The sequence below is a fragment of the Rhodofomes roseus genome (genome assembly GCF_022264815.1).
Source record: "Rhodofomes roseus strain CIRM-BRFM 1785 chromosome Unknown C8Q71scaffold_14, whole genome shotgun sequence".
Lineage (NCBI taxonomy): Eukaryota > Fungi > Basidiomycota > Agaricomycetes > Polyporales > Fomitopsidaceae > Rhodofomes > Rhodofomes roseus.
In genome coordinates, this window is record NW_025952970.1 from 485,758 (window position 1) to 500,232 (window position 14,475).

The 14,475-nt window shown below is 57.2% G+C and overlaps 5 protein-coding genes across 5 annotated transcripts; 4 read left to right on the forward strand and 1 right to left on the reverse strand.

Moving 5' to 3' along the window:
• The first annotated feature begins 19 nt into the window (after positions 1-19).
• Positions 20-920, forward strand: C8Q71DRAFT_130178 (uncharacterized protein). The gene is made up of 2 exons (XM_047916472.1): positions 20-57; positions 109-920. Exon 2 carries the CDS (start codon positions 160-162, stop codon positions 817-819), a length of 660 nt encoding a protein of 219 aa, XP_047777381.1. The 5' UTR covers positions 20-57; positions 109-159; the 3' UTR covers positions 820-920.
• Positions 750-6,349, forward strand: C8Q71DRAFT_130391 (uncharacterized protein). Its single transcript, XM_047916474.1, has 6 exons — positions 750-1,669; positions 1,722-1,858; positions 1,914-2,197; positions 2,256-3,769; positions 3,826-6,244; positions 6,298-6,349. Exons 1-5 carry the CDS (start codon positions 1,022-1,024, stop codon positions 6,229-6,231), a joined length of 4,989 nt encoding a protein of 1,662 aa, XP_047777382.1. The 5' UTR covers positions 750-1,021; the 3' UTR covers positions 6,232-6,244; positions 6,298-6,349.
• A 1,977-nt stretch (positions 6,350-8,326) lies between these two features.
• On the reverse strand, positions 8,327-9,586 carry C8Q71DRAFT_130236 (uncharacterized protein). The gene is made up of 3 exons (XM_047916473.1): positions 9,270-9,586; positions 8,995-9,220; positions 8,327-8,941 (listed from the first exon to the last, which is right to left on the reverse strand). The coding sequence occupies exons 1-3, from the start codon at positions 9,521-9,523 to the stop codon at positions 8,735-8,737; spliced, it is 687 nt and encodes a 228-aa protein (XP_047777383.1). The 5' UTR covers positions 9,524-9,586; the 3' UTR covers positions 8,327-8,734.
• A 436-nt stretch (positions 9,587-10,022) lies between these two features.
• On the forward strand, positions 10,023-10,753 carry C8Q71DRAFT_859244 (uncharacterized protein; the record flags this gene model as incomplete). Its single annotated transcript, XM_047927605.1, has 3 exons — positions 10,023-10,154; positions 10,207-10,499; positions 10,573-10,753. 3 exons carry the CDS (start codon positions 10,023-10,025, stop codon positions 10,751-10,753), a joined length of 606 nt encoding a protein of 201 aa, XP_047777384.1.
• Positions 10,754-12,230: 1,477 nt separating this feature from the next.
• C8Q71DRAFT_724881 (uncharacterized protein) lies at positions 12,231-13,610 on the forward strand (the record flags this gene model as incomplete). The annotated part of the gene is made up of 7 exons (XM_047921652.1): positions 12,231-12,446; positions 12,537-12,727; positions 12,762-12,800; positions 12,839-12,912; positions 12,974-13,263; positions 13,405-13,406; positions 13,487-13,610. 7 exons carry the CDS (start codon positions 12,231-12,233, stop codon positions 13,608-13,610), a joined length of 936 nt encoding a protein of 311 aa, XP_047777385.1.
• Positions 13,611-14,475: the final 865 nt, after the last annotated feature.

The window sequence follows — 14,475 nt, forward strand, 5'->3', positions numbered from 1 at the left end:
CGCTTGTCTGCGTGATATCCTGCATGTACATTGATACCCATCTTCCGATCGGTCTATGTGAGTCCGCACAAGTATTTGCAGTTGTACGGTTCTGGTGACATAATGTAGATCGAGCGCGTGCCTGTAGGTGCCTGTCTGTGTTGGACTGTATCTGCCGGCATGGTGATCGGGACTGTATCGCTGAACGACTCCGCACATGGCTCGTCGTCAAGCTACAGGCGCAGCGAAGAGCTACGGACCGAGGAGAAAAGCGACGAGGCTGATAGAGAGGTGCTCCGAATCGTCTGCCGCTTAGGTGCGGCCATCAACTCTCGACTGTACGATTTGCACGCCAACGGGAGCGATTGCGTGCACAGGTCCACCGCCATGCGCAGGAGCACGCCGTCGCCCGGTAGACCAAGTGTGAAACACGAGGGACAGTCGAGTACGTTCGGCTGGTGTTATCTAGGTGAGTTCATGCCGATTGCATGCATGTGCGTCGGGGTTGGCAGGCGACGTACTGAGTGTTGTATGGAAGAGGCAGACTGGCTGTCTTCTCGGTACTTCTGTGGTCGCAGCTTTCTCCCAGCCGTGTGGCCTACGGTGCGCGACGGTGCATCTACTGAGAACGGCGATTGGTCTACCCAGCGTCTACAATGGCAGCTTGATGTCGGAGTGTCTGCCTGCGTCTGCTCCTTCGTTTCTAGACGCTTGCTGGTTACCCCAATCGTCGTATTTGTGTGCGCATTTTGCTGTACCGAGTGTCGAGTACAAGGTGGAGAACATCGTTCACATGTGCTGGTGAGTACTGCCTCGGTTTTCGCTCGCCAATCAACATAGTATGTGTAATGGACTTCGCACTACGCGTTATAAGCCTCGTGTTCTGTGTCCTCGGAAGCACTCATGACAGTTTGAGTTTAATCTCTGCTCACAAGTCGTTATCAACACGTATCATCCTCGAAGTCCCCGCGCAGGTCTCGCCCTGACTCTCATCGTCGCCTTTGCCTCTCCCGTGCAGTTTCGGTTTCCCACCTCAACCGCCATGACTGAGAAGCGTAAAGGCGGAAAGAAACGCTTTCTCGATGTTTTACGTCGACCTCAGTCTTCTACGCCCGCGCAAGCTCCGAGACCTGCGAGTCCGGCTTCGACAGCGGGGGGGTCTCATCGTCTCACATCTCTCCTGCATTGGAGACATCCCTCGCCCTCCCTGCAAATACCGAGGTCGCGAAGCCTATCTTCAATTCGAGGGAAATCCACCTCGCAGGAAGTGGGCCCACAAGCACACTCGCTGCTCGAACATTCGAATACCCTCCTCCCAGCGGGCACCCCCGGATCTGACGCTCTCAGTTCAGGCGACGACCAGCCTGCCAATTCAGGCGACCCGAGGTCGCGAAGCCCACCTTCATCTTCAACTCGGAGAGCATCCACCTCCCGGGCAGTCCGCCCGCAAGCCGACTCGCTGCTCGAGCATTCGGATGTCCACTGGGAAGCGGGCACCTCCGATTTTGACGCTCTCAGCTCAACCAGCAAGCCTGCCGATCCAAGCCCCAGCGTCAAATCCACTGCAGCGGGGATGACAGGCCTAGCCGTCTTCAAGCGTGTGCTGGAGGTCACGGAGGCGGTCGCCGAAGTCTTTCCCCCTCTCAAGCTAGCCGTGGGAGGTCTGCTGGGAATCCTCGACTGGGTCGAAGTACGTCAACATGCACTAGAGACCACATTATCGGTTGACTTTGTTTCATCAGACGGTCGTTGACGTGCATGAAAAACTCAAGAGCATCGCAGAGAAGGTGTCTTTCATGACGACGATACTTAAGAAGTACCAGTCTCTGCCATCAGATAGTCAGGCCGAGATGAGAGAGTGCGCTAAGAAGGTCGCGGAGTACGTAGCCCACGCTTCCATGTGGTTTGTGATGCGACTCAACTGTTATTTGCAGTATGATCGATAGAGTGACCAACGTCGTGCGGGAGAAACGCGAGCGTTACATCATTACACGCATCGCTCTTGCTCCAGCCGACGTCGACGAGGTCGAACGACAGCTCCGTGTTGTCGGGGATGCCACGGACCTTTTCCTTGTAGGCTCGTCTCAGCCCGAATATACGATGTCGTTGCTCACAAGGATGCAGATGCTGGTCAGTGTACGCCAAATTGAGGGGTTGGGAGAGCTACGTACGCTCAATCAGTCATCGGATGCGAAACTGGACAACTTGGTCCAGTTAGGTCAGTCGCCGTCACGGCTACCTCACTTTGGCTTGCTCTGACACATTCTTTCCTGCAGCTCTCATGCAGCGGCTCGACCCGATTGTATCCGCGCATCACGATGCGATGCATATCCCTTCCTGCACGGAGAAAACACGCATCCAACTCCTGGACGATATATATACGTGGGCACTGGCGGATGCACGACCGATATTCATCCTGAACGGAGCAGCTGGAACAGGCAAGAGCACCGTCGCAAAGACCGTGTGCGCTGCGCTGGAGGGGAAAAGCCGCCTCGGAGGCAGTTTCTTCTGTTCTCGCGGCGGCAAGGCTGGGCAGCAGGATGTAGAGTCCATTTTCCACACACTTGCGTACTTCCTATCGCACTATTCACCCACATTCGCCGCCGAAGTCGCTAAGGCTCTTCAAGATGCCCCAGACGTCGCGAAGTTTGTGATCAAAAAACAGTTCGATGTCCTGATCGCGAGGCCCGCCAAGATCGCATTCACCACGGCAGACGCGGCGCCGGTGCTTGTCATTGATGCTGTCGACGAACTGGAGTGGCCTCGCAGCAATAACGCTGCTACACCTAAAGATCTCCTGGATGTCATCGTAGATCAGGCACCTCAGCTGCATCTCAAGTTCTTCGTGACCAGCCGGCCGGAGGCAGGCCTAAGGGACATGTTTGGGCCCCTTGACTCGGACTCGCGCAAACATATGCGGCTACAGGATATCACCCGTAACGTCGTCGACGCCGACATCCTGAAATATCTGACCGAAGAACTCAAAGCCGTTCCGGCGTCCACAGATGATATCAGCACTCTTGCGGCTCGTTCTGAAGGCCTGTTCATCTACGCGGCCACGGCATGCAAATATATCAAAGCGCGTAACGTACCCCTCCCTCAAACGAAGCGGCTTCAAGCACTAATCTCGTCACGCGCGAACGCTCCCACTGGTATCGACAAGATGTACGACTACATCCTCGAGCAGGCTCTTCAGGGCTTGGAGAACAACGAAGTGGAGGTGGTTCTGCGGTGCTTACACGCCGTCGTCTGCATGTTCGATTCCCTCTCTGTCCCCGATATCGCGCACTTGCTAAGCCTCACCGCTGAGGAAGTCCGCTACGCGCTCGTTGCTTTGCATTCCGTGATCAACGTCCCCGACCCTGAGGAAGAACATGGTATACTGACGACATATCATGCTTCGTTCCTCGACTATCTCACTACGCGCACGCGGTCTGGATCGAAGCGATGGGCGGCAGACATCGGAGCGACTGATGGTGACCTCTTCCTCGGGTGTCTCGAGAGCATGAACTCTGGCCTTTGCTTCAACGTGTCGGGTTCTAGCACGTCGTACGCTAGCAATGCAGAGCAGCAACCGCGGCAAGTCCCTCCTTCGTATCTCGTTTACGCGTGTCAATTCTGGATCAAACACCTGACGATGTCGTCCGTCTCGGAGGAACGAGCGACTCAAGATGTCTCGGCTTTCTTCGGAAAGCAGTTCCTATACTGGCTGGAGGTGTTGAGTGTCTGTAACCACGCGGACGTAGCATCCTCACTGGTCAAGAGGCTGGAGGTTTGGCTCCGGGGCAAGGTGTGTCCATTTATATATTGTCATGCGGATACATGCTGACTCCCTGGCACACCCAGCAAACCGATCGAAACACGGAAAACGCGGATGTGTCACGATGTCTGCGACTTCTGCAGGACGCGTATGGCTTCCTCATTCGCTTCCGGACGCCGATCGTCAACAGCGCGCCACATATATACATCTCGGCTCTCGCATTCACGCCTCCGGAGTCGGAGATCGGCCAGGCATATCTCGGTCTGCTCGAGCGTGGACTGAAGGTGGATACTGCGCAACAGCTCACACCGTTGCCCCTCCTGAAGATACACGAACAATACTCCATTCGTGCACTAGCCTTCTCGGCTGACAGCAGATGCATCGTGTCTGCCTCAGCATACGATGTCTGCCGCTGGGATGCAAGGACAGGGGAGTCAAATGGCCAGCCGCAGCAGGGACCTGACATTCCGTATTCTAGCTTCGCACTCTCACCGGACGGGTCTCGCGCTGTGTCCTGGGACGCCTTGTACTCGAGTGCCGTCCATATCTGGGACACTACACTGGATCACCCCACTGGACGGTCGCTCAAAGTACCTATGGATGCCACATCCCGCAGCTTGGTCGTGTTCTTGCCCGATGGCAAGTGCGTCGCAGCCGGTATCACGATGCCGAAAGGTCGCGACTCGGTCATTTGCAAATGGGACGCGGACACGGGTGACCCCACCGGCCAACTGCTTGAACTGGCAGGATCGGCGTGCGACTCGAACGACCGCGAGTTTGTTTCGATTGTGTTCGCGCCCAATGGCAAGCGAATCGCTGCAGTAAGCAGAACTGCTGAGAATACTGGGTTGTGGGATGCAGAGACAGGCGCTAAGGTTGCAGAATCATCATATTCACGGGCAGGTACATTCTCACCAGACAGCGCATTCGTTGTGGGCGTGGACTTAGGCGGTGCTATTCATGTCCGGGACGCGGTGACTGGTGACGCAATTGGACAGCCGCTGAACAGACACACAAACCATGTGTACTCGCTCGCATTCTCGCCGGATGGCAAGTTCATTGCGTCCGGGTCGTTTGATACCACGGTCCGCGTCTGGTCCTTCGAGCATGGCAGACTTGCCGGTCATCGGGTGCTGAAGGGACATGCAGGCTCCGTCGAATCGGTCGTCTTCTCGCCGGATGGACGCCTCCTTGCATCCGCCTCGGATAACGGGGAGATCTGTATCTGGGATGCAGCCCAGACTACTACGGGGCACACGAATTCATTTGGCGAGCGGCCCGGGCACACTGGGGACGTGATGTTGGTCGCGTTCTCGCCGGACGGCAGACAGGTTGCATCTGCATCGCTAGACGGAACTGTTCGTGTCTGGGATGCACATACAGGTGCTGCAGTCGGAGAGCCGCTGCTGGGACTAGGTCACGACTGTGGCTGCTGGCCAGTAGCCATCGCATTCTTGGTGAATGACAACAAGATCAATCTTGTATCTTGTTCAAATTGGCCCTACTGGAAGGACTACGACGGTCATCGTGGTCCTGCAATCAACGTGTGGGACATGGAGACGAGCAACTCTGGTGAACGGCCACACAAGGGATACTGGGGAAAGGATGGTACGCGGGCATGCGCGCTCTCGCCGGACGGCAAGCGGATCGCACTTGGGTTGGAGGGGCAGGAGGAGTCGTCCACGGAGATTATCGAATCGGCGAAGGGTGCCCACATCGTGGACCTGGACATGTCATCCCAAGCCCATTGCAGCTTATCCGCCACGTTCTCGCTGGATGGCAGGCTCATTGCAGCCTGCTTCAACGATGGCACCATCCAGGTTTGGGAGACAGACACTGGTACCCGGGTCGCGCCGCCGCTCGAGGCAGACAAATGGCGTGCCAGTGGGGATCGCATCGCGTTGTCGCCCGATGGCAAGCTCCTTGCGTACTCCGATTATTCGGAGCGTGTTCGCATTTGGAATGTCCAAACCCATATCGAGCAGTCATGCCTTGAAGACGAGGGCACGGTGACGTCACTCGCGTTCTCGCCCGACGGAAAGCACATCGCGTCCGCGTCGCGTAAGACGGTTCGCGTCTGGGATGCTCAGACGGGTGCTCTGGTCCTACCGCCTCTCACAGGACACACGGGGTACATGTGGTCAATCGCATTCTCGCCAGACGCTCGGCACATCGCAACTGGTTCAGAGGACAAGACTGTCCGTATCTGGGACGTGACCGTCGGGGCATCGCATTCACCCCAGATCGTGACGGGATCCGGTTCACCCTCCCTCGTCGATCTCTGGGAGTCGCATGGTGCGGAGTTCGGTATGAGAGAAGACGGATGGATCATTGGCCCTCATGAAGAGCTCTTTCTTTGGATTCCCCCAGATTATCGCACTGGCTTGTTGTGGGCTCGCACGACTGCAGTCATGGGCGCACATCGCGTTCATCTCGACCTCCGCCAGTTCGCACATGGCTCGACATGGACAGAATGTTGGGGCTTGGCGTGAAGTGGCGGATATGGTAAGTCCTGCAGTATTATTCGCGCCTATAGTGCTCTCACCATGACTCTGCAGATCGTGCATCTGAGGACTCGGTCCTGCTGCTACCACGGACTGAAAATTGGCGAATTCAGCTGAACGGGCTGGTGTGGAGGTGTTCACATTACAACGCATACACATGTATATATAGACTCAGAGCGAGATGTGTACTGTTATGGACGTTATGGACCTTGCACGCGATACAGCTCGCCCTCCTTTACGAGCATATTCAGTCTCCTCCGGCCAAGATCCCGCAGGTTCGTAGCTTTTGATGTTGGCGGAGGAACAGGGCACGGTCAGCACGAGCAAAATTAGCATAGACAGCGCAAGACATACAGCGGCATCGCGCATACCAGCCAACCATCGATCCGACCCCGCTCCTGCTGGCTTTTCGCCATAGTCGCGCTTGACAATGTTAGATTTGCCCGCTTGTTTGGCGTCGGCTGGTCCGACCGACCGACTCATCCATCCACTCTGCTTCGTCCACGGGCCCGCCCTCCTCATCAACACACGTCTGCGTCTCCCCCTCCACCTTCTACTCGCACGCATTCTCCCGCTTCACCTGGCGACCTTCGCAAGGGCCGCTGCGCACTCTTTGGTCCAGCGAAGGTCGCGCCTGGCAGCGGTGAGGTCCGAACTAAGCTTGAATAGCGTCCGCACACCAGGGCACTCACGGACTCTTCCTCACTACTCACTATGATAGAGCCCTTCCGTATAGCATCCCTTCTTCCCGCTCAAGCACGTCGATGTCGTTGTCAATGAATCTTGCCGTCCATGATACCCGGCACCCGGACGCAGTGGCTCGCTCGTCTTGCGCCCTCCGGCCTGAAGCGTCCCCGAAAGAGTGAGCTCTATGATCTTAGCGGCGCGCTGCGCGACCTCTATCCGTGTCTGCGAGAACGTAGTGATGGCATTAGGCACCACACACAGAATGGCAGAGGTGAACGCACCCTTGCGGCTGATGTTGTTCACGCCGCGCCTGCGCCGCCCTTCTCCGCGTGAGCGACCCTCGGTGAGTATCGCTTGAAAATGTTGAGGTACGTGCAAGCGTTTCCACTCGATGAAGCAGCTCGTTGGGAACGAGACGTCGCTCGTGGTGAGCTAAGACTCAAATGACCCGCGTGGACACTATAGAGCTTTCGACCGAGAGCCGGAACAGATCCGAGGAGGCCACCAACGCGGACTCGGAGGGCGTCATGCGCACATGTAGGTGCCGTGCTACACCATACAAAGCGGGAGTCAACGGGAAGCTCGAGGAGAACAGGATGACCGACGTAGTCGTCAACCAACTGCGAGTCGCGCATCCGAAGGTACGCGTCCACAGAACATAGCACGCATGTACTCACCGGTGCTTATGCTCCCAGCCATCTCCAGCGTGTTCACGTTCTCGGTAGGGGGTTGCCAGAATACCAGGCGTGTCGATGACTGGCCCTCGCAGGCAGCGATAGTCGAGGCGTCTGACGGGGAGCGGCGACTTGGTCATGAATGAGTACGGATGCGTGACGTCGACATCCGCGCGAGCGACCGCGGCCTGTGTCGATGTTTCGCTTGTGTCCCATTTCAGCTATCTCCCATGATGATAGGCCCTCCTCGAAAAACCACACTACAGTATGCTCTCGTTCGAAGACATGGCGGCATAGCTCGCGGATTGGGAAGGCCGACTCTGACGAGTGTTAACACCTGTTCAGCTTGAACGCTGTCTCTGCGGGCACAGAATCAGACCAAGAACCGAACATATGAGACCAGCGAGACATGGGTGCAGGACATCCGCATTATCATGCTACACGCCCCGAATTGACGAGTCCCCGGATGTGGTTTGAAGGCCATGCTTTGGACTGCTGCGGCTGTATGCCGTCAGCAGAGGGTAGCGCACCATTATTCTCCATGATCGCGCTACGAACGGCGCACTGCGGAAGCGTCAGACAAGCAAACAACGAAGCGAGCGCGATCAGTACCTTGTGCATGGTACACATCACCCATTGAGTGCGCCAGCCCCCTGCGCCGTTCGTAATCAGTACAAGGAATCTAATCTGTCGAGAGGAGCGAAGCTAATCCGGCGTGGCCGCTGTAGCCAATCCAGATCACTCCTGGGACTGAAGCCAGTTACGATTGCTGCGTGCTCTCCAATCACCGTGGTTCGCGACGATCGCTCCTAGGACCGCTGCGCGATGCACGCAAGTGCATGCAAGGGGTGACCGGTATGTTCGGTCGTATCAATTTGACGTTTGCCTGTGTTGACCGTTTCTTCGAGGACGACGTGGAGCAGCGCCGTTGAGTATGTACCGATTTGACCGGCGGGTGTACGGGTGTTTCTGTAGACTTGCGGACACTCGCGCGACGTGGCTTAGCCACACCCCGGGCACGGACGACCGTCTGTGAAGACGACCGTTTGTACAGTGGACGGCCGCGGGAACAGGGCAGCTCATAGACATGCTTGAGGCGGGAACAAGCGATGTGGTTTGATAAGGCGAGGTTAATCCATACACTTGGCGCGTGAGTGATAATAGCTTGCAGGGCATCCACGTCGTCCTACTGAAATCCTACAAGTGCTCTCCTGGGTCAAATGCACGCTGGATGGCGTCTGTGCCACGGTAGCATCGACGGCACGGATCAGCAGGAGATGCGGGTGGGTATATGCGAAGGTCGACGGGCTTGTGCGAGGCGAGTAGATGAGTTGCAGCTAAGTGAGGAGTTAATGAGTAGTTGTTGACCATGGACAATGGCATGACGTACCGACCGGGCAGGCGTGTTGCCATCGCCTGTGTTTCGCGCGAACATTGCCTGCGCGTCCAGCGGATCCCCGGGGACTGACAGCAGCACACGCACGTGAACGGCGGGCGGCCGTGCTTCATGTGCGGCGAAGTGACGGGCGGGATTGAGGAGGTCCGATCGCGAGGTGAAGATAAGCAGCCCACAACAGAGACGCGTCAACCGGTTCCTGCACAGAATTCTTGGGACACTGGATGTATGCTATGTGTCAGTGTAATGAACACCATACGGCCGCGTACCTGCACGATCCGAAGTCTTCAACATCGCGAAGAAGTGCAGTCCCTCCGCCTGTACGGCATACCACGCCGTATTCCTCTATACCATACATGCCCAGAGTGCATCGCGCGCCCCCTATTCTTCCGGGCCTGTCGTGCCAGTGGTGCCGATGAGGTCGACTGCAGACTCGGAAGGGGATGCGGTCGCTCGTCTGACGCGACGTCGGAGGTTCGCTGCCATGATCGTCGCGCAGGTGGGTCGTGGGGCGGCGCAGCATGACAGCAGCTGACGTATGCGACGGGGTGCGATCGGGATGGCGGGCGTGGTGCGTGCGTTGGACGTTGGTCGTCGGGGACGCGCACACGTGACCGTGTGTTGCTCGCCGTGGACGCTGCCGCCCAGTTTGTGTGCGCTTGTACTTACATGCTGTTGGACGGCCCCGCTGCTCGCCCGCCTTCGGTGCGATGCTACAGGTGTCTTGGTGGCCACGCTCGCACTCTCCTCGTGCATATCAAGCGATGACAACGACGCATACACCCCGCATTGCCGCACATACTAGGCACTCGCCGGTCCTCGTCCTCGCACGATGCCCTCCAAAACGACAGACCTCGCCCTTCTTGCTACAGCATCTGCGCTTCTGGGAACCGCCACGGCTTCCTCGTACGAGACCCGCGCACAAGACTCATGCGCGGATATTGATGGAGAAACCTGTGTTGTCCCCGCTGACGCACGCGTTCGTCTGTCCTACTTCCCGTTCAATGAGACTCTGCGCCAGAATGTCCTCGACGTCGATCCATGGTGATTTCTACACCTCGGGTGACTATTACGTGGCCTCCGTCACCGAGTTTGGTCAGCCAGCGGTGTACATCCGCGACGAGTTGGCGCGGATTGGGAGCACAGGCTATGCGGTATGTTCTATGTCATCCGCAATGTTAACGCGTCTGATGTCCCCTATGAAAGTCCGACCACGCGTTCAACACGGATCTCTTCGATTTGGTCAATAGCCTGAATGACGGTCACACGAGCTCGTACACGTACTGCGTCTGGGAGACCTTCCACAATCTACTCCCCGCGCCGGCGATCTCCCTCGAAGTCAACGGCACTCAAGAGGTCTACATCGTCGCCGGTGTTGTAGACTTCATCTCCCTCTGTGGCACGGAGTACACTGGCTACTACGCCTCAATTGGTTTCAACTCAGCCCGGCCTGCGGGTGCATGCGTCGTGAGCATCGAAGGCACCCCGTGTACTCGTACGTAGACTACATCGCCGACACTGCCTCGCGGAACTACCTCGACCACGGCGCGCGCGTGGACAGCGTGTTCGCAGCTACAGGATCAACGGGGGCAACTACTCGCAACGATTCGGCGACCTCGCGGGCCCGGTGTTCCCCGACCTGGACAACCTGACCATGGAACTCATCCTCGCGAACGGGACGGAGCCCGAGACGGTCGTCATACCCAACCTGCCGGGCTACCTCGGACAGCCGTTCACGGACGCGGCGTTGTAGTGCGTGCTGACATACATACTCGTTGACCCATCCTCACGGTTTGGAAAGGTGTTGATCAACAGCTGAGCAGACAGCTGCGCGGCGAAGAACAAGACGAACGGCGTGGACTATTCGACGTAGGGCGGCGGCCGCTCGGCCGCGCGCACTCGCGAGACCCGCGCAGCGTTGGCGGCGTCGCACTCGCTGGGCGTCGGGATCCCGTCGCAGTTGGTGCCAAGCCTGACCGCGATCTACGGAGGAGACATCCTGTGGAGACATCCTGCCTGATAACAAGACTGGCGTGGTACGTAGCTCGTAGGGCATCACTGCGTTACATCTGCTCACGGTCGTTCGCATGGCACAGATGTTCGTTGGCTCGTTCGAGCCCGAGGACTACTACTACGGCCTCTAGCCCCAGGTCGCCGATGTCGTCCCTGCGCTCTTGGATACAGAGGTGACACGGCTACTGATTGACCTAGGCGGTGCGTTTCTGCTCCTGACATGTTTCGCCTTGATGACTGACGACGCATATAGGCGGCAACGTATGCCTGGGCGAGTTCCTGCTACCTTGCATGCGCAGACTTTGGGTTCCCGTGAGGACTCATTCATCACTCTGGATCTGGGCAAGCGATCCCTGTGATTAATACGTTAGTCCGCTTTTGCTGAGTTACCTGTAGGACATCGCCCATCTCGTTTGTCAAGTGCGCAGCGCGCGGTGGAGCTCTCTGCACGCGCAACAAGATCGGGAGCAGTAGAGCATAGACAAGCTCGAGAGCGACGTCGAGGTCACCTTGCGGGGTCTCCGCACTCTCGCTGCTGCCTGCGGAGGAGCCGAGAGTGACAACCTCGAAGGCCGGACTCGGGCACCGGACAGAGCCTCGGACGAGAAAGCTAGCTCTAGATGAAGCCTAGTCGTATGGTGGCTAGTTTACGTGCGAGGCATGCGTTGGGCAATGCCCAGGTGACCGCCTCCGTGTATCTTGCCACCACCGCCTTCGCTCAGTCCTTGCTGGTACTCGCGGACTTTCAATTTACTCACATATGCTGCGCGCGCATGCGAACTGCCGAACTCGCTTGGTCTCACTCGCCCACCGAGCACCTCCCTCGCACCTGCCCTACTCGCCCCACTTACACACCTCATCCCCTGGCACCCGCTCGCACAAGTGTGGCGCGTGCCTCCGCGTATCGCGCCCGCCAGGCCCGCCCTTCGTAACCGCATGTCATACAAACCCATTCGCCCACCCTAGCGCTCGCATTCCCTGCGCATCCTCCCGCCCGCATGCCGTGTGCGCTCTCCCATCTGCGCGCCTCGCGCTGACGGTTGAGGCCGCCTGGGGTTAGCACTCGGCGAGACTGAGATCAGAACTAGGACTCACCGCTTTCCTCCCCCCTCCTTCCGCGGCTCGCTGCCGTACACGCGTATAATGCGAACACGTCAAACACGTCAATATCTCGCGTTGCGCGTCGCGGAGGGTCGACCACAGACGCGTCGCTGGCCATGCGCAGCCTCTACCATTCCATGCACATTGGAGAGCGAAAAGTATTCCTCATGTTGCTCGAGCAGTATTGGGCTTCTCCGCGCATCGCGCACTGGCTCATAACGACGCGCGAGCTGTACGTCTCAAAGATGTACGAAGGGAAGGACCCGTATGGCCCCTACTTTGGGAGAAACAGAAAAGACCACCGCTTCATCCATGCACTGCCGATGGCTGGCGTGCAGGAACTTTGGTTGCAGGGACTTTGCTATTGACCCGCGAATGGCTCCATTCACTCCTCTTTCTTTGTTTCCTTGTCGCAATTCTAGCCGGTCAGATCACTAGATTTATCCTACGCCTGGCTCAATACCTTCGAGCTGCGTCGGATCATCAATGCCTTCCCCAGGTTGAATAGCCTTAGCCTGCACGGCAATGTTCGCGGCCCGCCTCACACAATTCGTGCGAACGCTACACAGTTCCAGCTTGAGTATCTCGGCCTCGACCTGCGCACGGGTTCAAAGTCATCTCGAATCATTATCCACTGGCTCGCACAGTCGCGGATCTTGCGAGATGCTCGAAGAATTAATCATACAGTATGTGGCCTTGATGTCTCAGACGATTTGGATACTAGCCTAGTCGATGAGCTGCTCGAAGCCGCTGGTCCATCTCTTCTGCGCTACTCGGTGCCATATGACTTGCCACCCGGTTCGTCCTTCATTTTATATACCGTAGTTACATGTCTGACCCTGGTAACGTGTGGTCGCAGATTATCTTGGAAAGCTTACCACCAGCGCCGCATTGCGATCACTAGAGCTCTGTCTCGGCACCTTAGACCTAGCAGGTCATCCCCTCGTTTGCTGGTCCGGAGCAGCAGAACACTTACACAAAATCCTTGGGACCGTCCGGAGCGACAAGCTCGAGCGTATTAAGATCGAGATCGAGGTGAAGGTGACCGACAGCATAAGCGAAGCCTTGATAGATACCACGGAGGAGGAGCTGGACGTGCAGAACTTGCACGAGGTGATGAGCCGGTCATACTTCAATGCGCTTAAGGAGGTCAGGGTCGTTGCATTGGCGACGGGACAAGGCAGATGCAGTCGTCATCCACGAGCAGTTCACACTGCTGCTGCAGCCATGGTGCGGCTCGTGGTCTAGTTGAGATCTCCTAGACAGTTCAAGACCTATTGATTGATGCAGATGTGAGTACTGTGCTCCCTCATCCGCACGAAACAGGTGACTCACTGTATGATCCCCAGCCGCCAGATATGCGCATATATAGGCCGGCCGGCGAGCGTTTCGTCCGCCACGTCGTAGTCTCCGTTCCGACCATGAATCAAGACAAGCGCTTTCAAGACACGTCGTATCGCCAGTACCATCTCATCGAGCCCGTCGGAGCGCTCTAGCGGCACAAGGGTTGCGCTGTTACTGAAGTCCAGTCCCATCAATGTAACGAGACATTCAGCGCGGCACACTTCCTCTCCATCGATGTACTTGCCGCGACGACTTGGTATGTGTGCATAAAGACAGGCTTCAAATTATACGATACATCGTTATGATTGGCGACTGGATACATACAGCTCTTTTGTGCGACAGTTCACGTTATGTATGCACGGGAGGGTCTCATACCCGGGGTCGTCTAGAGTCGACCGGAAATCAGACATGGCCTAACATCAATACACGCTCCGAACGCACCTCTCACTCGCGCGGACATCGAGCTCTCTGCGAGCCATCACGGAGACATGCCACACAAGCACTGAAGGCGCGACGCAATGCAGAGCCCAGCGCTGAGGCATAGCAGGACGTCATGTAAGTATCCACAAAGTCCCAGACCGCGTGGAGGGTGGGTAGCGGCTCCTGTCTGAACACCCAGGACGAAGACATACCATCCAAGTACCCGCGAGCCGGCTGGGCGCAAACCGGATTGCGTAGATGGCCGAGTGCGTGCACGCGTCAGCACGGCCCATTATCAAGTCGTGGACGTCTCTGGTATTGTTGCAAACGAGAATAGAGCTGTCTACAATAAAGATTCAGTCATGAGAGGGCTCAGACACCGTAATGGCGACTCACCGGAGACATACGCCTCGAGTACCGTCCTCGTACTGAGGCCCCGTGCCAACACCGGAGAGCTCATAGATCCATTCCGCTAACTCCGTGCTGCCACGGTGTATGCCCAGATGTGGAATGAGTTAAGCGAATCCAAGCGCAAGAGTGTCAGGCTTCGAGTTGATGACTCAGTAGCTAAGGGTCATCGTCGCAATGAAGAGCTAG